This window comes from Acartia tonsa, chromosome 7 (genome assembly GCF_053477335.1).
Source record: "Acartia tonsa isolate MP-2025a chromosome 7, ASM5347733v1, whole genome shotgun sequence".
Lineage (NCBI taxonomy): Eukaryota > Metazoa > Arthropoda > Copepoda > Calanoida > Acartiidae > Acartia > Acartia tonsa.
The window spans coordinates 14904887-14928294 of record NC_137266.1 but is presented as its reverse complement, the minus strand read 5'-3'; the positions used below and the strand labels follow the sequence as shown (position 1 = coordinate 14928294).

At 32.3% G+C, this 23408-nt stretch overlaps 2 protein-coding genes across 2 annotated transcripts in view; one reads left to right on the top strand and one right to left on the bottom strand.

The window, feature by feature from the left end:
* The window catches only part of Nrx-IV (neurexin-4), a 74980-nt gene that overhangs the window by 50419 nt on the left and 1153 nt on the right, over nucleotides 1-23408 (bottom strand). The window contains exons 3-18 of the mRNA XM_080167675.1: nucleotides 22688-22752; nucleotides 22016-22152; nucleotides 20946-21094; nucleotides 20409-20546; nucleotides 17334-17459; nucleotides 16518-16607; nucleotides 14535-14686; nucleotides 6864-6955; nucleotides 5025-5092; nucleotides 4070-4141; nucleotides 3412-3497; nucleotides 3090-3172; nucleotides 2422-2527; nucleotides 1666-1738; nucleotides 1196-1270; nucleotides 457-545 (exon numbers count right to left, since the gene is read on the bottom strand). Of these exons, the coding sequence (XP_080023801.1) occupies nucleotides 457-545; nucleotides 1196-1270; nucleotides 1666-1738; nucleotides 2422-2527; nucleotides 3090-3172; nucleotides 3412-3497; nucleotides 4070-4141; nucleotides 5025-5092; nucleotides 6864-6955; nucleotides 14535-14686; nucleotides 16518-16607; nucleotides 17334-17459; nucleotides 20409-20546; nucleotides 20946-21094; nucleotides 22016-22152; nucleotides 22688-22752 (1601 nt within the window). The remainder of the gene's footprint in view (nucleotides 1-456; nucleotides 546-1195; nucleotides 1271-1665; nucleotides 1739-2421; nucleotides 2528-3089; nucleotides 3173-3411; nucleotides 3498-4069; nucleotides 4142-5024; nucleotides 5093-6863; nucleotides 6956-14534; nucleotides 14687-16517; nucleotides 16608-17333; nucleotides 17460-20408; nucleotides 20547-20945; nucleotides 21095-22015; nucleotides 22153-22687; nucleotides 22753-23408) is intronic.
* Nucleotides 8824-14037, top strand: LOC145324920 (uncharacterized). The gene is made up of 2 exons (XM_080167673.1): nucleotides 8824-9173; nucleotides 13693-14037. Exons 1-2 carry the CDS (start codon nucleotides 8886-8888, stop codon nucleotides 13720-13722), a joined length of 318 nt encoding a protein of 105 aa, XP_080023799.1. The 5' UTR covers nucleotides 8824-8885; the 3' UTR covers nucleotides 13723-14037.

Sequence of the window (23408 nt, the reverse complement as noted above, 5' to 3'; positions counted from 1 at the left end):
TTTAATATTAATATTTCTAAAATATTCTAAAAATAATATCAATAGTTATTTCTAGAATATTTTGGAATCAATAATTATAGTTCTAGAATATTATTGAATGAAATGTTAATATTTCTAAAATATCCTAAATTTAAATATTAATATTTCTAGAAAATTCTGGAATTAGGTAAATATTAATATTTCTAGAATATTCTTGAATATTCTTGAATTAAATGTCAATATTTCTTGAATAATTTAGAATCAAATATTAATATTTCCAGAATAATTTCAAACTAAATGCAAGTATTTCTAGGACATTCTATAAATATATTTTCTTGAGTAGGTACTAAAATACCTAACATTCATAGAATAATATTAGATTTTTACATGAATAATTCTAAAATATTCTCGAAGTAAATTTTAATATTTCTAGAATAAACTGGAATGTAGCAACTCTATAAATGTGGAATAGCATACCTGCATAACCAGTGTGTTCACATTCACAGTAGAAGTCCTTAGAGTCTTGCATACAGATACCACCATGCTCGCAAGGATTGGGGTTACACCTGAACATTTTTTTTAAGGATTAGAATAACAGCTTTAGTATTAACAGCATTTTTTCTTACACCAGCTTTATTGAAATGTTAAGAATAAATTTCATTTCAACGAAAAAAAGTTTTTGGGAATGTAACAAACTTTTAATTTGTTACATACTTCTAATATGTATTGTATAATAATGACAAGAAAATGTTTAGATTTTCTGTCTGTAACTATCTATCCTTTGTCAATCTCTCTGTCTGTGGCTATCTATCCCTCTATGTGTAGCTATCTTTATATTATCTGCCTTACCTGTATTTTACCTCGCAAGAGTCAATAAGAACAATATATTCAATAATTCATATATCTGTTTGTGTGTAGCAAGCTATCTATCCTCTGTCTATCTCTATGTATGTAGCTATATATCCTCTTTCTATCTCTATGTCTATAGCTATCTTCCTTTACTACCTGTCTCTATGTCTGTAGCTATCTACTATCCTTTACCTGTCTCTATGTCTGTAGCTATCTATGCTCTGTCTATCTCTATGTATGTAACTATATATCCTCTGTCTACCTCTATGGAAATATAATATATCCTCTTTCTATCTCTCTGTCTGTAGCTATATAATCTATCCTCTGTCTGTCTCTATGTCTACAGCTATCTTTCTATCAACCATACCTGTCAATCATCTGGCAAGAGTCAATGAGAACAGTATCTGGGGTAGGTAATTCCTCTTCTTTCCAATCCGTTGGTCTAATATCAGGGATAAAGGAATAAGTAAATGCGCAAAAGTATTTAGATTACAGTTCAAGCTTAGACCAAGCTCATTATTCATTAACAAGAATGATAACATCAATAAAAAACGAACCTCAGCAAATAAGAAAAAAAAATAACATTAAAATAAAGTGTACCTAAGCAATTGTAATGAAATAAATTGTATATTAGTTGCAAAATGGCTATAAAAAATATTGATGCACCTAGGGATTTAAAATAGTTCACAAAATGCTAGTTGTGAAATTTACATTTATAATAATCTTGAAAATAATATTTATCAAGATTTAGTGTAGAATGAACTGTACATAGATAAAATAAAACTGTTGTTAAAAAAAAAGATTGTTTCTGTTTATCTATTTATCCATGAAGCCTGCCTTTTATAAAGTCCATTGATGGTTATACCCCTCATACACCCAATAAATCCAGGATCATTGTACACTCCACCTCCTGGAATAAAACAGTATCAATTCATTAGAGTAAAACACTAGAGGGAGAAAGGGTTAAATAACTGTATCTCCCCATCGCATTAACCTTGTTCAACCTTTCTATTGGGTCATTGAAAATCAACCAATGGTGTCGCTTATATATATTAAACAGCCAAGTAGCAGAAAATAATTTAGAAGCAGACGAAAAAGGTAATTGAAAAAGGTAGGGAGGTAGTTGTCAGTATTTACATCTATACTATAGATCTGTTATCAATTCTACTGTGAGTAAAAACTTTATATTTTGTCAATGAAAATCTCATTAAAGAGGAAAAATTTAAAAAATAAAGCCCAAAATCTAACTACACAAACTAATAAAAGATAAGTTATTTAAACTGTTCAGCAGTATCAATTCATCTTATGATACACTGATCTAATTTATTATTTACATAAAATTATTCTAAATCTGAGCAATCGGTCGATTATAAACCCAGTGATAAAAATACAAATTACTTTTTTCTATATAATATTGGTAAAAGTTTGAACAATCAACACTGGTAGTCTTAACCAACCAATCAAATTTTAAAAAAAGCACCCAATATTTTTGAGAGAACAAGTTCATAAAACTTTGGGTACCAGAGTATTGTACACTCACTGGTTACATTTAACATTTAGGTTTAAATTGATCAAGAAGGTATTAAATCTTACCCAATCTATAATAAGCTCCAGTTCTAATATTCATGAGTCTCGTGGTTTTCATTTCCATTTGATCAACACTGATGGAGGCTGTGTTTTTACCCATGGACAAGCTAACCTACAAATTATAAAAAGTTAATTTAAGTTTCAAATTAAAGTTCAGATTTTAAAATTCAAGTTCAAATTTCAATCCCTAGAAGCTCACACTAAATTTATTTGGCAATTTTCTACTAGTGTGCTTTTATAGTTTTTATACCCCATTTTACGTAGGTAGGTAAATGATTTATTGCATGCTGAATTGAACTTTAAATTTTCAGACTTATTTGTCTTAAAAATGAGAATTCTTTGGATTTTCTGGATGCTAGACATGAAATCTTGGAGAATTGAAACTTAATCATTTCAGGAATGAACTCTGATTCGTGAAGGGTCAACAGGTTTTTAGAACCTAATTTTGGGAAAGATAATTTAATTACCCAGGCCAGGAATAAGGTATAGCCAACAAGTGAAATAAATCTAAAATAATAATTGGAGGGCAGGTAAAAAGGTAGTCAATTCTAAAAGTGTTGCATCCCCAAGGACAGCGGAAAATCACGTATAGGTTTCGTGGGTTTTTTTCCTAATTTATTTCGCTGTTGGTATAAGCTGACCTAGGGCTGCTTCTATGAAAAATTATATGTCACCTTATGCCAGATTCCGTCATTCCAAGTTTGATCAAAGTTATCAATTTCCACCTCAGGCATGTTCTCGGCTTGGATTTTCACCTGTTCCAAGTGTTCATACGTTTCCACAGATCTTATACATTCTTTACACATTTATCAAATTTTTTTTTTTCATAAGTAGGTATATTGAGTACTGAGTTTCTTTATGTTTACTGTTTAAGTTAATTAAAATAAGAGATAAGACAATTTTCGATAAATTGATGTACATTTCCGATAGATTATGATAAAGAAAATTTCCCCTTCTGTAGATTCAAAATATTGGTTGAAAAGTATGAGCATTCCTTAAGTCTGGAGCGCTCCAGGTATAGTTGGACATGACCCTCAGAGCTAAATTTGTGGAACATGATCAAACCCTCTTGCTCAAAAGTCCTGAAAAACAATATAAAGAAATTAGATGAGGTTTCAAAAGACACAAGTTAACATTAACGGTAACGTATTTTTAAACAACTGTGTAGGTAAGTTAATACGGCCAAGGGGCTGAACTAAAAATACATTGGTAGAAAATTATAAAAAAAATTATAAAAGGCCTACAAACAATAGACAAAGCCAAATAATATTAATATCTACTTAAGTAATTTATAAAGGAAGCTTAATAAAAATTATTTTGCCCTTTCATACTTTTCAGTCCAGTCTTTCAGTATTACCATTAAAGTTCTGCATCAAGTTATCAATGAAGGGCAAAATATTTTTTCCAGTAAGGCTTCGAAACTGATTAATATACGCTGGATTAGAACCGGTTCTAAGCCATACTGAAAAATCATATAAATTATATCCAGTTTTCTACGAATATAAAATTATAATATCATAAAGTTAAAACCTTCGACATCTCGGGGCTAGCAATATCCACGGAAAGATGTTTATAATACGATGCGATAAATAACTATTTTACATATAAGATATTTGATATCCAACCCTTAAAAGTTTAAATATTATTTGCTTACCTAAACTCTAGAGTAACATTGAACTTATCGTCACCCTCAAAACCAGTTTGTTTTATCCAGGAATCCTTTGTTCTAAAGAAGAATAAATAAATTAATATCATAATGATAAGTCTAAATGATTTTAAATATCCACTAAAATACTATTTCAAAAGGGTTAATTAATATAGGTATTGCTTTAAGAACCTCTTTCACAGTGCGTATGAAGGCGTTTGACTTTTGTGTCAGAACCTAAATTGGGACATAGTGCATTTTATTACCCTAGGTTAGGTAACTTCATTTCACTTTTCAATAAAATCTAAAATGCAGCCGTTTTTGAGAAAATTAGAGTTTAAAATTTCAAGTTCAATTTTCATCCACTAGGAGTTACCGCATAATCATGACAAGAAAAGCAAAGGTCATTTATTTAAATTTTTGAACGACTTTGCTTTAATAAAGTCTGTCTTAAAACCTCTCTATATATGATTTATCTAGGGCTGAATTTCCGTGACCTTAAAAAAGCAAATGATAAAAAAGACATTATTTAACTCACTTCAGTAGTGGTTTTATAAAGAACTTTATAAAAGCAAACTTGTTCAAAATTTTAATTAAATAATCTTTGCTTTTCTTGTCATGATTGTGCACATGCAGTAACTCCTAGTGGATGAAAATTAAACTTGAAATTTTCAAATCTAGTTTTCTCAAAAACGGCTGCATTTTAGATTTTATTGAATAGTGAAATGAAGTTACCTTACCTAGGGTAATGAAATGCACTATGTCCCAATTTAGGTTCTGACACAAAAGTCAAAGCACCTTCATATGCACTGTGCTTTGTTTTGTCATCGTGGTATATGCACCAATTCAAAATTATTTGTAAAACTCTACAAAAAAAACATGTTTACAAAATATATCATACTGTACATTATCTGACCCTAAATCACACTCCCCCCCCCCCCCCACATCCTTGTATAGTACTGACCTGAAAGTAATAGGAATACTGTGAGGATCTCGGGAGCAGGTATTTGTTATATCTCCAATTTTCTCGTACTTAATTGTGTTCAAATCACGTTAGCAGACAGATTTAAACTATATAAATAGGGTCTGTTCGTTTGTCCATTTCGTACTCTATTCGAAAATATCGGATACATAGATCCAGTAGACAGAGAATGTACGCAAGTTTTAAAAGTACTGGGGTAAAATGACCATTAGTGTTCAGTTTCTAAAATAGAATGAATGTTCGTAGTTTAAGTCCCTTTGTTGAGCGCAATTATCTAAAAAAAAACCACAATAAGAAAATATGTGCTGTACAACATTGGACACAGAAGAAACCCCCCATTGACTAAAGCTTTGTAATTATAAAACACACAAAAACCTTTAGACTAAGTACACAAACACATACTACATTTACTAAGTATATTTGCGATAACTTTTATTTAATGAAATCTTCCAATTTTTAACCTGTACAAAACGGCCTGCTTAAAGGAATCCTGCAAGAAATACCACGCTTTAACTGCTGAAAGACTGCCACAAGTAGACCAAATACCCCAAATTTGAAGCCTTCAGCTTCTATAACAAAAAAGTTCTAGGCATTTTAAAATGACATTTTATGTACAATGGAAATTTTGAAAGAATTGCAATGCTCATGTTGAAAACTTTAAAATTAAACTACGTGGCCTAGAAACAAAATTATAAGCTTATTTTTGTCATAAATTTAGGTTTCCAGTAACTAATTATATTTTTACAATGAAAATACCAATTTTTATAGTCAAAATCATTTAAAAAAATTAAGTTTTACTTGCGTTGTACCGAATGTACTGTAGCCAATCAGAAGGCTGAATCAGCTTAACAACCAATCACAGCTAAGCTTGTATTAGTTTACCCCTTTGTTTCCGCTATGATTTTCGTTTAAAAATGCAATTTAAATCGAATTTTTTTCATAGATTTTGACTATGAAATGTGGTGTTTTTATTGTAAAAATGTAATCAGTTACAGGCAATCTGAGTTTCTGACAAAGATAAGGTTATAATTTTATGTCTAGGCAACGTAATTTAATATTGTTTTTTCTTTTATGAGCATTGGAAATCTTTCAAAAATTCCATTGTACATAAAATGCTATTTTGAAATGCCTAGAACTTTTTTGTTATTGAAGCTGAAGGCTTATAATTTGGGGTATTGGGTCTTCTTGTGGTAGTCTTTCAGCAGTTAAAGCGTGTTATTTCTTGCAGGCGTCCTTTAATTGCTTCAAGATCCATGTCAGATCTATATAGGAAATAAATGTCTATAAATGAGCTCAAGTTTTCCAAGGAATATTTGTTAAAAACTCATAGTGCTCCAATAATCCATAATAAACTCTCATTGCCCAGAACGATAAGACCCATTATTTTACTTTATTAAAAATAAATTCCTTTTTTTAATTTCATGTTGCTATTTACCTTATATTGATGTATTTAATTTCTAATAATAAAAAAGAAAATTTGAATTTATAATATAATAAATTTAAGAAAACTCTGTTTTAAAAGAATTCGATTGTGGCGACACTTTGTGTGTTCAAATATTAAACTAAAATTGTAATCATCATCATTAACCCTTTGGTGATGGTAATGTAAAGAAAAAATATAATTTAAGAAATCTTTTTAAAATCACTTAAATTATTAAATATTTACTTTCTTTTAGATAGTAATGCCGGGTGAGGAAAATAGATTTATTGAGAAATAGATATGCATATAGAAAATTAGCCAATAGGGAGATAATTATATCGAGCCAACTCTAGTATGCGGATATGTGCCACTTTGCTAGCAATAATGTCGTGATTGAAAACCTTGGTGTATATGTCCTTTTCGTAGAAGCTGGTTGGGTTCCTATAGGCTGCAATCACATTCGTGTGGTTCAGGTACAGATTCTCAATACATCCTGATAGATAAATATTGTGTTGATTTAGAGTATAATTATTGTGTTGACTAGAGTGTCCTCGTAATGGGAGGGATGAGACATTGGACTGTATTATTATACTTGGCTCCAAAGTTTTAATAACATATTGTCTAATCCCTTGATATTCACAGATACAAGATGTCACAATTTAAATTTGTACCTCATTGTTTGAGGAATCATCTTGCCAGATTTTATATGAATAGGAATAAAACAAATGCCTAAATCGCAAATTTTAAACTTGAGTACCATTGTTGAAAATTTTGAACTATCTGCTGTGGGGGTAATTTTATTCATCGTCATGATGTAAATATCACAAATATAATCAAAGCTTATATTGATGTTATTTAGGATGAAGAAGACTTACAAGATGATGATTGATATGATGATAACAAGATTGATGATACCAAGAATGATGATGATGATGATAATAATAATGATGATGAATATATGATGCAAGAAGATCTCAATGACAAATTAGCATGATCAGAAATAAACATGAAGATCTTTACAATAAATGTCTCATCAATAATAAGCTCCAAGTCATCATCAATAAATACAATTTCTAATTCAATATTCATTTCAAACTATCAGCATAAGTATTTTAATATTTATTGATAAACAGTCTTCTTCATAATGATTTTATTGGACTTTTATAAGTGATTTTAATGGACTTTTATATAATCATTTTATAAACATTTTACCTAAAGTTTTATCAAAATCCTCAAGCAATTTTATCAATAAAAATAAACATACATTCTTGGCCTCATGTATGTAAGCAATGAATAAGTCTTCCAATTATTAGAAATATTTATTTGTCGCCTGGAGTGCTCCCATGAATATGTGATTGACTAAAGTGATATGTATTGCCATGTGTTCAATCTGATTGTGAACTCTATTATCAAGATTATTGTCATATGTCTCTTGTTCAACAATCATTCACACTATTCACGGGAACACTCAAGGCTCACTAACGCATCTCTTTTAGAGTCGGAGCTTGCGGTTTACATCACTGCTTGACTCAACAAAGATGAACTGAGATCAGAGGCTCAACAGGTGAGCTACCTTACGTGGTGGCAGCGGCGGTCCTACAACCCAGCACATCCGTAGCCAATAACCTCAGCCACAGACAAATAAGTGAAAAAAAGTAAAAATGCCTGGTGGTATTAAGATAAGCAAACCAGAAAGACTTCCAAAAGATAACATCAGTGAAGCAGATCTTTATGCATGGTGGAACGAGCTTATGAACTACCTCAATCAACATGAAAACTTTAAGCTTTATAAAGAAAAAGGCATGTATTCCACCTGGACAGCAGCCGAAACAGATGAGGACAGAATTGTAAACCTTCACAAAGATGACACTAAAGGTGATATTGATGTTAGACAAAGGGATCTTAACAATTTCATAACCATCATTGCTGGATGCTGTGCAAGAGACCACTATATGATGATCATCAAGCAATCAACAAGTCTCAAATGGATATGGGAAGAACTCACAATCATTTACCACCACCAACACAAAGGAAAGGAGTTTCTGACCATAGCAGACCTATCATATGATCCATCAGAACAATCACCACTGTCATTCTACAACAGCTACAGAGCTAAAATACTTGAAAATCTCAAACCTGCAGGTACCACTGTCAAATGGAAAAGTAATTTAGTCATGACAAAAGCTGAAACTATCTCTCCAACATTTGAGGACCACATATTTCTGACTACACTCCTAATCATAGACAAAAGATTACCTGGGAAAGTCAAGGAAATCTACGGACCAAGATTGGAACAAGGTATCTTTCTAATGGATTTAAAAGTTGATATACTGTCTAATGTAACAAAAATCCTAGATGATATTGAGGAAGATTCCAATAATGCAGCAATAAAAGTTAAAAATCAAGAATACCAAGTATCATACATGGGACCTAGAGGAAGAGGAAGACAAAGAGGACGCTACAACTCTAACTACTCCTCACAAAGATCCTCCAACCAGCAAAACAAATTTTGCAGATTGTGTCATTTGAACCGCAAGCAGAGAAATGTTGTCCTATCCCATGAAATAGGAGATCTTGATTGTCCCTCTATGTCAGAAAGAGATAAGGAAGGTATTAGATCAAAATATTCTGTCAATGCAGCTGTACACACTGAAGAAGATGAAGAAGATCTACTGGAGAAAATGGCCACTCTTCATGGATATGGTGATCAGGTAACTGTTAATAACATAATTAATGATGATCCTTTTGAAAAACATCATGATGCTCCCAATTTAATTAATGATGAAGTTAAAGAACATTTCCATCCGACTTCTCAATCAAATATACATGTTATTAAGCCTGTGCCATCTCAAATTCTCACAGTATACCAAAATGATATTCCAATTCATCTTGACCTGGATTCTGGCTGCTGGATTAGCACTGTAAAATTAGACTTTGCCAGAAAAATGAAATGGAACATCCATCCAAATGGTCAGCTTGCTAAAATAGCAGATGGTAAAACTGTGTTGAAATCAAGAGGTGAAATCCATGAAGTATTTATTAGGAATGCATGGACAGTAAATTTTTCAGCCATAGTCATGGAAGAGTTACATACTGATGCTATAGCTGGAAACTACTTTTTCAAAGACAATAATGTTAGGCAAGACATATCTGCTCGGACCATAACCATACAAAATAAATATGTAGTTCCAGAGACAAACAGGAACACAGACTTGCCAACCAATCCAATTAACACTATTGTCACCATACCAAAAGCTACAATGATTTTGCCTGAACAATCCATCAATCTCAACATCAATGCTGGAAACAACAAAACTGTCTTTGTTCAGCCCGTTGATAGTATGAAGTGTAGAATACAACCACAGATCAGCAAAATCAAACATGATAAAGTCAGTATTACTAATAACACCAATGAACCTGTCAAACTGTCAAAAATGAAAATTCTCATCAAGGAAGTTAAAGATGTTGACACAAACAATACTGACAATACATACAAAGCTATATCCATGCACACTAATACAACAACAACAGATAACATCAGCAACATATCTATCAATGAAGAAGGTATGACAAATGATCAAATTTCCAGATTAAAGTCAATCCTCTCAGAAAACAAATCTGTATTTGATCAAAATCTTAGGCAAGGATACAATCAAAGATCAGGACCTCATTACTGCAAATTAAAATTTGCTAATGAAGAAAGACCCAGTTCCAGAAAAGTCAGTTGTGTTCAATACAACAATCACATGAATGTCCTGCTCCAGAAAGTATGTGATGAACTTACTGATCAGAATGTCCTTGGAGTACCTCGTCCTCAACATGATAACATTGAAGTTCAACATGTTATGCCTGCATTTTTAAGAAAAAAGCAATAGGCCAAAGACAAGCCAAACAATGAGCTAACAACAAGTGATGTACGTTTGGTTGTCAACACATGTGAACTATCCAAATATATGAAATCCTTGCCTGCCAAAATCAGTAAGCCCCAAGATGTATATAATGCTCTTGCTAAATGGAAGTATGTCATAAAAACAGACCTTTATCAAGGATTCTTTCAGAATCATCTACACAAGGATGGTCAGAAATGGTGTGGTATTCTAACACCATATGGAGGTTTAAGATTCTTTAAAAGAGGCATACAAGGTCTTATAAATCAGACAGAAGAACTTGATGAACTGCTTGCCAACCTCTTCAATGACATGCTTACCAAAGGCAAACTGGTTAAACAAGCTGATGACCTTTTCACAGGGGGTAACACAATAGATGAAGCCATAGATAACTTAGAGGAAATGTTAAAAATTTGCAACTACAATAACTTAAAACTATCTTCATCTAAAACAATTATCTTGCCAAAAACAGTGGATATCATGAGTTGGGTATGGTCTCAAGGTGGTACTCTTGCACCTTCACCTCATAGGAAACAAGCTCTTTTAGAGGTCAAAGCTGAAGACCTTGTTACAGTCAAAGATGTCAGATCATGGATTGGTCTGTACAAGACCTTCTTATATCACACACCCAACTTAGCAAGAATAATGGATCCATTTGATAAAATCACTAGTGACATGGATTCTAAAGACACCATTACCTGGACAAATGAGCTGAAAATGGCATTTCAAACAGCCAAAGATAATATAGCCAACATAAAAGAAGTCTACCTGCCTCATCCAGATGACCAACTTCTTATCATTACTGATGGTGCAAGAACTCCTTCTGGTGTTGGTTTTGTCCTACAAGCAAAGGACAAAAAAGGTAATCTTAAAACAGTTAGGCACTACTCTGTTAAGCTAAAACCACACCATATCAAATGGACACCCTGTGAAATTGAATCTGTTGCATTTGGAACGGCCATAGAAGCTTTCTATGATATAATCAAAGAATCTACCAAGCCTGTCATCATTTGCCCAGATAGTAAACCTGTTTGTGATGCAACAAACCTGCTAAAAAAAGGTAAATTTAGCTTATCCCCAAGGATTCAGACATTCTTGAATAATATGGGTAAGATATCATGTGAAGTGCAACACATATCTGGAAAATCTGGACAGAACCAGATTGCTGACTTTCAGTCCAGGAACACTGCACATTGCAAAGCTGAAATATGCCAATTATGCAATTATGTTAATCACCAAGCTGAAACCATCATTGACAACAAACTAGCTTCAATTCAAACTGACATACCCTATGCTGACAGGGAAGCTTGGAAAAATGTTCAAATGCAAGACAAAGCAGTTACACTGGCAAAAAATGCATTCACAACAGGTCAATTGATCTCTAAAAAACCTGGAAAAATCAACTCTGATGCAAGAAAAATTCTGTCAAATGCTTCTGTAGCTGCAGATGGTCTTCTAGTAGTCACAAGAACAATACCATATTCAACAGCCAAAGAAGAAAGGATTGTGATTCCATCAAGCTATTTACCAACACTAGTTAATCAAATTCACAATCAAAGTAGCCACCCCTCAAAACATCAAATTAAACAAATATTTGACAAATACTTTTATGGAGTTGGTGTTGCTAATGTGATTGATGACAGATATGCTCAATGTCAAATATGCTGTGCTATGAAAAAGTTGCCAAACTCTAACAAGCATCAATCAACAACTAATGCATCTATACCAGGTACACACTTTGGCTGTGACATCTTGAAAAGAGCCAAACAAAATATAATAGTAATAAGAGATCAATTCTCATCCTACACAACAGCTGACTTTATAAATGATGAAACAAGTGAAAATCTTGAAAAGTCTATTATACAGCTAGTTACTCCTATCAGACACACTGGTCAAATCATAATCAGGACAGATCAAGCCCCTGGATTCCAGAAAGCCACCAAGTCTAGAAATCTAGCTAATCTAGATATCATTATAGAATTAGGCAGCAGTCTCAACAAAAACTCTAATGCTGTCATAGATAAAGGAATCCAAGAACTAGAAAGAGAAATAACTGCAATTTCTCCAGGTGAAACTCCAATTGATCAGACAAAACTAGCTCAAGCTTTAATGAATCTAAACAGTAGACTAAGAAGGAATGGTACTTTGTCAGCTAGAAGTATTCTTTTTAGCAGAGATGATAAAAGAATGACTAACATTGTCTTGGATGATTCTAAATTAGCTGAAGATCAACTTTTGACAAGAGAAATGAACAATCTTAAACACAATGAAAAAGTCAAAAGCAATAATGACAATGTTGATGTAGGAGATCATATTATGCTTAACAATAATCCAAAAAAGCATAATATAAGAGACATGTTTGAAGTTATTTCTAAAGAAAATGAAAAAATAACAGTTAAAAAAGTGGGAGGCAGCAGAAAAATTACAACTAGAAATAAACTTTATGAATTACCAAAAAATCATGTCTTTAAAGTGAAACATGAATATCAACCTAAAACAACTCCTGTAGCAAAACAAACATATAGAACATTTGACCCAATCAGAAAAACCCTTGAAACATCTGATGAAGATACTGACAATGATGATCTTGAAAATGAAAATGATGAATCCAACAACATCAATGTGGATGAAAATCATGATAAGGATGATAGTGATGATATTCATGTTGATAATGCTAATGATAACATGGGTAATGATGACAGTGAAGAAGAGTGGCATGAAGCTGAAGATGATGATAGAGGAGAAAAGAGTAAAAAGAGGCCTTATGTAAGAGAAAAATGGGTGCTAAATTCAAATGATTATACTGTTCTAGAAGATCTCAGAAAAAGTAATGCAGCTAAAAAGATTCAAAGATGGTTCAGAAAGAATTCATACAAAACAAATAAAAGAACACTCAGAAAACACAGGGTAAAAAAAACTCCAGAAATACTTAGAAATCAAGACTGTGTTAATGAATTTGAAGCAGCACTATCAACTGACTTTGAAAGGAGCCAAGCAAATGATAGTCAAGATACTCTAGAACCTGAATGGGATCCACAACCACAATGCACTCAACTTTATGATGAACTCAATGAAGCATTCTTGGCAGCTGATCTGGATTTGAAATTCAGAAAAAATAGCACTGATATGATGGCAGTATATGAGTTCAGTCATGTTTTACCTCTTACATCAGAACTAAAAGAAAAATCTAAGTCAATCAGGCAACCATTCAAACATTTAAAAAAATTAGTGAAAAAAAGGGGGGGCACTCCATCAAATAGGCGTCAAAATTAAAAAAGAAAAAGGGGAGCGTCATGATGTAAATATCACAAATATAATCAAAGCTTATATTGATGTTATTTAGGATGAAGAAGACTTACAAGATGATGATTGATATGATGATAACAAGATTGATGATACCAAGAATGATGATGATGATGATAATAATAATGATGATGAATATATGATGCAAGAAGATCTCAATGACAAATTAGCATGATCAGAAATAAACATGAAGATCTTTACAATAAATGTCTCATCAATAATAAGCTCCAAGTCATCATCAATAAATACAATTTCTAATTCAATATTCATTTCAAACTATCAGCATAAGTATTTTAATATTTATTGATAAACAGTCTTCTTCATAATGATTTTATTGGACTTTTATAAGTGATTTTAATGGACTTTTATATAATCATTTTATAAACATTTTACCTAAAGTTTTATCAAAATCCTCAAGCAATTTTATCAATAAAAATAAACATACATTCTTGGCCTCATGTATGTAAGCAATGAATAAGTCTTCCAATTATTAGAAATATTTATTTGTCGCCTGGAGTGCTCCCATGAATATGTGATTGACTAAAGTGATATGTATTGCCATGTGTTCAATCTGATTGTGAACTCTATTATCAAGATTATTGTCATGTCTCTTGTTCAACAATCATTCACACTATTCACGGGAACACTCAAGGCTCACTAACGCATCTCTTTTAGAGTCGGAGCTTGCGGTTTACATCACTGCTTGACTCAACAAAGATGAACTGAGATCAGAGGCTCAACAGGTGAGCTACCTTACGCATCATTTTTGGGGACGTATATCAATTTACTGTCAATTGTCTTATTCCTTGAGATCGGTGAATATAATGGAAATTTAATATTAACATTGCAAATAGGAAGAACATTTCCATCATCTTAAACTACCTGTAAAATTATCGTATACAACCAGGCCTCTCTGGACATAGGGCACTCCACCTATAAACAGGTCCTGGTCCAGATCCAGCTTCATGAATTCTCCAGGTATCCTATCCCTGATCTGTACTCTGTCGACTGATAACACAATATCCCTTCGCTCCCTGAAATTCGCAAAATTTACTTATCATGCAACATATTTTCTTAATTTCTAATTCTTAATATTTTATAATAAGGTTGTTTGTGTATCTCTTGCTAAAAGATCTCGATTACCGCTCTATCAATATTTTATACATTGAAACTTCTTTTATGTACCGTGAAGGTTTTCATCTATTTTTGTAGAGGTTAGCTTAATCAATCCTCTAACAAGAATTGACAAAAAAGATCACATTTTCATTTAAATTTTTTGAAAGATGATTTTAATGCCATAATGCCTCTCTCTCCCTATTTCAATCGGCGCCTATTACCCTCTAGGGGCGCATATGCTAGGCAAAAATTTTGCTTTCCAGGGAAGCCACTTCTGGTTTCAGGCTAATAAGTTGCCATCTAGCAAAGCGATCAGTTTTCATATTTTTATCATATGTGGCCATAATATAATTCACATTTAAATTCACTGAGACGTAATTTTTTACTTTTGATTTTAGATCTCCGAAACTTTTATACCTATCCTAAAAATGTTCAAGTCCAATTTTGAATGAATATCACTAATAATCATAAATGAATAACTGGCTAAATCATCTTCTCTCAAATTAAATCTTTTTTCTGATTTTTATTTATAATCAATTTAGGAATTAGGGGTGTTCCAATAAGAAAGAAAAACTCATGTCTTAAACAATACATGTCTAAAAATTACATAATTCTATAGTTAAGTACTTATAGTAAAAATAATCGGGTATAGTCCCTTTAGTGGCATCGCCCCTTAAGGGGCGTTTGTTCGTAATTTCACAGCAGCTTTTCTCCTATTTCTAGCACCTGCAGGGGGCTATAACCCTGCGGGGCCAATTGCCTAACCATGAGAGGCAATCACCTAACACAATATAACCTAACCTAACCTAACCTAAAATAACCTTTCAAAAGCCATTTTGAAAATGCGACGAATCGCCCCTTAAGGGGTGTTGCCACGAAAGGGACTATACCCAAATAATCAATTTCAATTTTAACATAAAACAAAGTAGTATTCACGGACAAGGGAATACCTACTAGCTTACGCAATGATCTATAAAATTGTGAGCAAGCTTCTAGTCAAATGTTCCTATTTGGTCAAACTGTTTTTAAATATTCCTTTAATTGCCTGTACTATGCGTTTGGTCAACATTAAGAACAGTTAGACTTAATAAGCGCATTTGACTGGATGCTTGCTCACAATTTTCAGATTATTGCGTAAGCTACAATTCTCTTTTTGAAATTTGTTCAGATACATACAACAACGTCATAAAAAGACCCAGACACAATAACAATAACATTATTCATTAATTGACAGAAATTTTGTTTTATTAATGCAATTTTTTGTTAAAGATACAATGATCAACTAAGAAACTCAAAATTACACACAGATAGATTTACAGACATCTTACTCATAGGCGTCCAAGGGGGGGGGTAATGGGGCGAATACCCCCCCCCAAACGAATTTGGGGGTGCCGTAGGCACCCCCAAAATTTTTTTCATTTTACCCCCCCCCCCCCCATTTAAAATTTACCCCTACCCTGGGAGTGCCAAAATAGAAAATCTCTAACAAAAAAAAATTTTGCGCGCTTCGCGCGCATTTTTAATACTAAATTTTTGATAAAATTTAAATTACCCCCCCAAAAATTTTACCCCGGGGGTAAATTTTTTTGGGGGGGGGTAAACAAATTTAAACATTTTATATCCGCGGAAAGCTGTTTATAATACTATGCGAAAAATAACTATTCTTGTACTTATAGCGGTGAAGATAAGACAACATTTCATAAGCTAAAAGTTAAAATGATTTCGTGGATTTTTCCAGGTAAACCTTACCTTTCAATATAAACCTCATGAAAGTTGTTATCATCCAACAAAGATCCTAGGGTCATGGAATGTTCAGTTGGTGCTGATCTTTCTCCTCTCCTAAAAATAAATTTAGATTATAAAGATAATACGTTAGTAATCAACATTGTCACCAAGAATGACAAGTATCGAAGCATAAAAAAAACAAAGGATGAAAAAACGGACATAGTAACTTATAGAGCAGACAAGTGGACAACAAAATTATAAACTAGATGCGCATATGTCTTAGGGATCTTCACTCAAAATTTCTGGTATATATCTCAAATAGCATCCGAGATAATCGCATTTCTTCCGATAGAGTTACGGTCAAATAGTCAAAGTGAATTATATAGTCGCTTTACAACTAAAGAGTTAAAGGTGGGTTAAATGGCGAAAAACCCGGATGGGTTTTGGGGTGGGTTTTTGTCTACCAACCTTGAGAATAAGCTTGTGCAATATTGTGTAAAGTTTTGAGTAAGCTTCCAATTAAAAGCGATTTAAGTCTAACTGTTATTATATATGCGTTAAATTATACTATGCGTTTTGTCAATATTGAGAACATTTAGACTTAATAATCGCTTTTGACTGGTGGAAGCTTATTCACAATTTTACGCAATATTGCACAAGCTACTTTTCCCTTTCATACATTTACTTTATAATCATATAAAATGCATTTTTTTCATAAACTGAACATTTGTAATTATGCGCTAACTTTCCTAAACATTGAACATTATTTTATTCCTAAGTTCAAAATATGTCTCTTTGCATGAGAAAAAAGCTTTAAAAAAGGAAATCTTAAAACTTCACCTGTTATTTCCGAGGTTGATATTAAGCAGAAGCCTTGACTCAACCAGCTGGAGGGCAAAATAATCCTGCTGGGTGCCTCGGGAATACAACAGCACTCCATTCTCATGGTTCGTCTTGAATCGGAACCTAAATAAGATTTTTATTTTATATTTAGACGTATAATTACAGTAAAACAATAGAGGGGGGTATATAACTGTATGCCTCCACCCCGTGGAACCTGTGCCGAATTCAATTTGGTCTTTGAATATCAACCAATAATTAGTATCGTAAATATTAACACATTAGAGTAAAGCACTAGAGGGGGAAGGGGTTAAATAACTGCACTGTATGTCAACACCCCGAGGACCCGGGCCAACATTCAAATAAGTCTTTGAATATCAGCCAAGTATTAACACAGCCAAGTCGCAACAAAAGAGCAAAATGCAATTTGCTAGCAGACGAAAAAGATGCCTAAGACCGGGGCCTGGTTAATGTCTGGGTTATACATTCAGTAAAAAATTCAGGATCATTGTTCGCGGGAATCCAGGCCAAATTTTTAGTCGAGTGCCGAGAAAGCTGTGTTTCTAAAAAAACTGGAGTGCATTTTGGTTAAAAGAGAAACCCCAAGATCCGTGTCCTGTTAGTAAGTACTACCTGTTATTTTCTGACTTAAAAAAAATATTGATGAATTTTGAACAAAAATTATCGAATTAAATCGAATAGGTAAATATTTATTTAATTTGATGTTCCTAGCGAGCGAGATAACCCAAATTTTCCACTAATATCTAATTACAAGCCTATATAAGCCAGGGAGTAAGGGAGGGGACAATGGGCAATTAATTCAATTTAAGAGTTTTTGAAGAAAGGCCATGAAATCCAGAATAATCCAGAAAATTTGGTGGAAATTGTAAAGTGATTGTTGATTAAATCTAGAAAACCATAAACTAAGAAAAAAGTTCCAAAAAAAAAGCAATCATTTGAAAATTAGATTATCAGTATTACAGACTGACATAACTATTCTGTAATTAATTACTAGAAAAATCTCCCTGGAACTCTCCAGATGACAGGGAAAGAGAAAAGAGATTTGGGGGCAAGTGATGTGAACACGGAAAAAAGGGGCAGGCAGGCTGTAGGGTAACTGGCATGCTAGCTGGCTGGCATGCCTTCCTGTCCCTTTTTATCCTGTTTATTTCCCCCACCTCCCTTCTCCATTTCCCTTTCTCGTCTACTTTTAAAAAGGGGGTGGGGGAGAAGGGAGTGAAATAGAGTATGGGAGGGGGGCCGTGTATTTATATTTAAACTACTCTCTGTCTGCAAAACTATATATATTTAAAACTAACACAGCGATTAGCGGCATTTCTTGCGCAAGTACCCATACTCAGTCAGAAACTGCAAAATTCTTGCACATTTCCTTTAAGCCAGTACCCAAAGTCTGAGACTCCTAAATATTGAATATTCGATCCATTGTCCCCTCCCTTACTCCCTGTGTATAAGCAGTAAAATAAGTACAAAAAAGGAGTTATGGTAGATTATTTCATCGTTATTCTCCTATCATCATAAATAAATTGTTCTTTTATATCTAAATATTTTAATTATGGAAACTTTTGTATCACTTTCATGTACTTTAAAATATTAATTAAAATTTCTATATTTTAGAAATTCAAAGAATAAAAACAAAACATTACCCAAGAATATTTTAATTTAAATTTGTAACTAACTGTATTATTTTTAATTAATCTTCATAAACAAAACAAAATTACAAAAAGTGGGCAGAGTTACATATAGCTCACGTACTTTATTATTTTACTTTAATATGACCCCATAACACAGTAAAAACTCACACAAAACTCTTAGGTTAAAAATATTATATTTTGCAAAGTTTAGATTCTTAAACATCAATACACAAAATTTTGTAGATAATCAATCTTAAAGCCAACTGTATAGTTGAAAAAATAGCGTGTAAAATACTCTGAAATATACAGAGCATTTTAATCATACTTACAAAAAGTCATACGGAGTGAGGGAAGCCAAGTTTAAAAGAATACAATTTGCGTAAAAAAATGAAAACCAGTGCTCACTTAATATGATTAATTCTTTACTCCTTTGAAAGCTATTCAAAATAAAATATGTACAAGTATGACAATATTTGTGACAATAGACAGATAAAATACAGATTTTGTTAAATATTTACAAAATTAGTTATATAGTATATGTTACAAGGAACCTTCTAATTAAATTCAATGAGTCTATTTCAAATAGCAGCCGAGTAAGTGATATTTTTTTCAGTAAATTAACGGGTAAAGAAATGGAGTCAGAAGTAATAGAGTACCTATTCTGTACGAGAAGTGTTAAAAGTCTATCGCATATAGAAGCCGAGTAAATTCCATTTTTCCAATATCAAACGGACATAAACAGTTAAACTAGCAAGCTTTGCTACTAAATATTCAATTAGGCAGCTTGTAATCTAGTCAACAATGGTATTTTTTTTTCATTTTATTTACGTAATTTTTCTGTACAGATTTTATATTAGAATAATTATATTTTTGATAGTGTAGCTACTCTATAGCTAATGTTTCTTTAACCGACATTTTATCAACTACCAATACGTCAAATTACAATAATGCCTAAATCGTTTTTAATATTAATATAATTATGCCATCTCAGCACGATCATAATTGTTCTTGTTTCAATAAGCAGAATCCTTTAATTATAGTTCGTTAGGACTTGTTCCCAGTAAAGCATTTTTAAATTAATTAATAAGTCTTATCAAAGTATTAATTGGATCCAATTTATATATGATACCTAGTTATATAACTTGTTGATTCATAGTGTATCAGACGTATTGACAGATCTAATCAAAAAGCAGCTGCCACAATAAAACTGATAGGATCATGTAAAGAAGACCAAGTTTTTCCGAAAAGACGCAGAAATTATATTTATGTACATTTGACCTCAGAAGAGCTAGGTATGATCTAGAATCGATGTTAAGGCATGCTTTACAAATAACTCGATATAACATAGGGTCTTTCTCTTACATTTCAAGTACTTGAAAAAACTTTGTTTTCTTTACATGACCAAACTGCTTCTATTGATTACCTTATTAAATCTCTTCTTGAAGAAATAGGAGCCAGCGTAAGCCCTCTTTTCAGCATGGCATTTCCATCAAAGTATAGAACATCAGAAATATACTGGCACCCGTATAATTCAACTCTCATGGCAATCTTGTCGGCCCATCTAAAAAAAATAATTGGGTAATACCTATCAATAAAGTTTAATTTTTTGTAATTTTAATGTTTGCAGAACCTTCAAACAAACAGCTGTTTTAATAATGACATACGCACAGACTTTAGTTATGGAGCAGCAGCACATTTATAAAATTTGGGTATAGTCCCTTTCGTGACAACGCCTCTTAAGGGGCGTTTCGTCGTATTTTCACAGTAGCTTTTGATAAGTTATTTCAGATTATGTGATTGCCCCGCAGGGTGAAATAGACAGAGGTAACTCCGTACCAAAATAATGTGTTGTGTACTCTTTCATACCAATACAGTGGTTAGATTGTTCAAAAACTGTATTTTTATTTGTCCAATTAAGAGATTATTTATCTAGACTTTCTATATTCATTTTTATTTTTACCTTGTAGGGTTAATCTTGATCCACTGGGCAATAATGGGTTGCTCAAATATGTTTCTATGTTCAGCAAAACCATCCACGTTACCATCAAACAACTTGGGTGAGCCATCCACCTCTTTGTAATCAGTAAAATCTCGACCGTTTGATCCATACTAAAAATAAATTAATATAATATTATTATTAATCCTTCCCATATGAAAAAAAAACAATCTCCTGACAAAGAAAAACACATTACTTTAAAATCAATACTGGAAAAGATAGGATTCTGCTAGCTAGTGTGTATGTGTATAACCCAATCTATATATTTAATAAGAGAGCGTTTTATTTTAAACTTGGGGACCAATATAAAATACAGTCCACTGTCCCCCCCCCCCCCTCCCTGGTGTAGATGAATGTTTCACGAAGGAAACATTCTCCTGATCCTCGCCTTTGCCAATCAATAGACATTTAAGACCTTTGTTTCGACTTGTTTTGCCTGTTGGTTATACCTTATTCCTAGCCATATTTTATTTTTAGTAGCGAAGCTACTCTCTAATTTGAATGTCCGTTTGTCCGTATGTCTTAGTTTGGGGGAAACGTGATTTTCTCGGCTCCTATAAAAGATAAAAGGCTGAAATTTTTGAAACATTCCCATTATTAAGGAGCAAAATTAACTATAACACATCAATGGCGGTAGGACCGCTTTTTAGCAGGTTTTTGGCTATTTTCATATTTTTCACATTTTTCCTCATATCTTTGGTGTTTATGGTCCGGTCTTTAAATTTTTGTAGTTAAAAATATCAAAATTAAATTTCCCATTGTTTTGAGCATCCAGAATGTAATTTACTTTGACCGTCAGTCTGTTAGTCATAGTACTAAAATAAAAATATTAAGAAATTAAAAACAAATGTTGAAAAGGTTTCGTTGTTTTTTTTCTAATCTTTAAATTCTTAAACATGTATTTTGTGCTTCGCTACTTATGGATGTTGTCATCCTTGTTATCTATATTATTATACCAGGTGCTGTGTTTCATCTGTAAGAATTAGGAAGATTATCAATTTATCTACCATTAATTGTCGTATTGTTTTGATTACCTGGATTCTATATTCTGAAACATAATCATCTGTATGAGCCTTGCCCTGTGTCACTATGGCTGTGATGTTCATCAGCTGGCCAAGGTCGAACATGATGAACTGGTCGAAATCGGAGTCTTTGGCGCTCCAGGCAGACCCTAAATTAAGTGTTTAAATTCCATGGAAGATCTTAAGATGGGCTAAAATTTGAATCTATTTTGCTAAGAAAAAGTAGCTTTTTATGAAAGGTAGGAAAGGCTTTGAAGAAAAGGTGTGTGCAAAAAAAATCAGCCCTCCCACCCCCACCATCCCTACAAAAAAATCTTATGAAATGAATAAATAGGACGGTTATTTTAAAGCATATACCTAAAGGACAATTGAAAATTAAGATTGACACTTTAAACCTTTCATTCGCAAAATTCAGAATTTTTACCTATAGCTAGTCCCGAAAAAAAACTATTAATTTTATAGTTTAATGTAACAAACGTATTTTGTTTGAACCAAAATATATTCAAACGGGAGAAACGGTGTGGTTTTCAAAGAGGCTTTATTTGGTTTACGGTTATATTATATAAAAGTAAACCTTTCAGTCAATTTTTTTTGTTAATGTGGTCCCGTCACACTTTCAGGTAAATCACCAAAAGTGCAGTTTACAATTTATAAAAGATAACTAAGAAATAAAATAGTTTATACCTGAATGAAGATAACCATCTTGGGCTGTTCGTTCATTCAAATCTGTACTGGCTGTTACGTTAGCGCTAAAAATAAACAAGTTTTTATAGTGGCGCAAATAGAACAATCATTGATTGAGCAATCTATTTCTGTATTTATAGCTGAGATTCGTTACAAGTTATTAGTATTTGATAAATTTATTTCTGAAATCATCACTTTTTAATTTAAAACGTGTTTAAAATCTCAAGAATTGTTAGTTTAAAGATTATTTTTTTTTATAAAAAAAATATCATATTATAACATTTAAACTATTGGAACGTTTTCTAGAGAACACGTGATTCGGTAATTGGCTTCAAATATCTATTTCAATTGATTTTCAATATGTTAAGATCGTATTTATAAATTTTGTATTTAGAAATGATGATCAAATATAGAAGTAGCATAGAAATTTAAAATATAAAATGATACCTTTTACTGAAAGCATATAAATCCATAAAATATTCACAAATAACAAAGTTTCTATTTGAATGAAACTTCTAATATTTGGTATTAAACAAGTTAAGTTATTTATGGAGTAGCTACGATTATCATAAACAACATTTATATTAGGAAACGTTTCAGTCTACGAAATATGATTTGAAGAATAAATGTTATCATATTATTATTAGGGGAAAAGATAATATACTGCTAAAGGTTGTACAACCCAATCTAAAATTAATAAAAGTGTACTAAGATCTAAGAT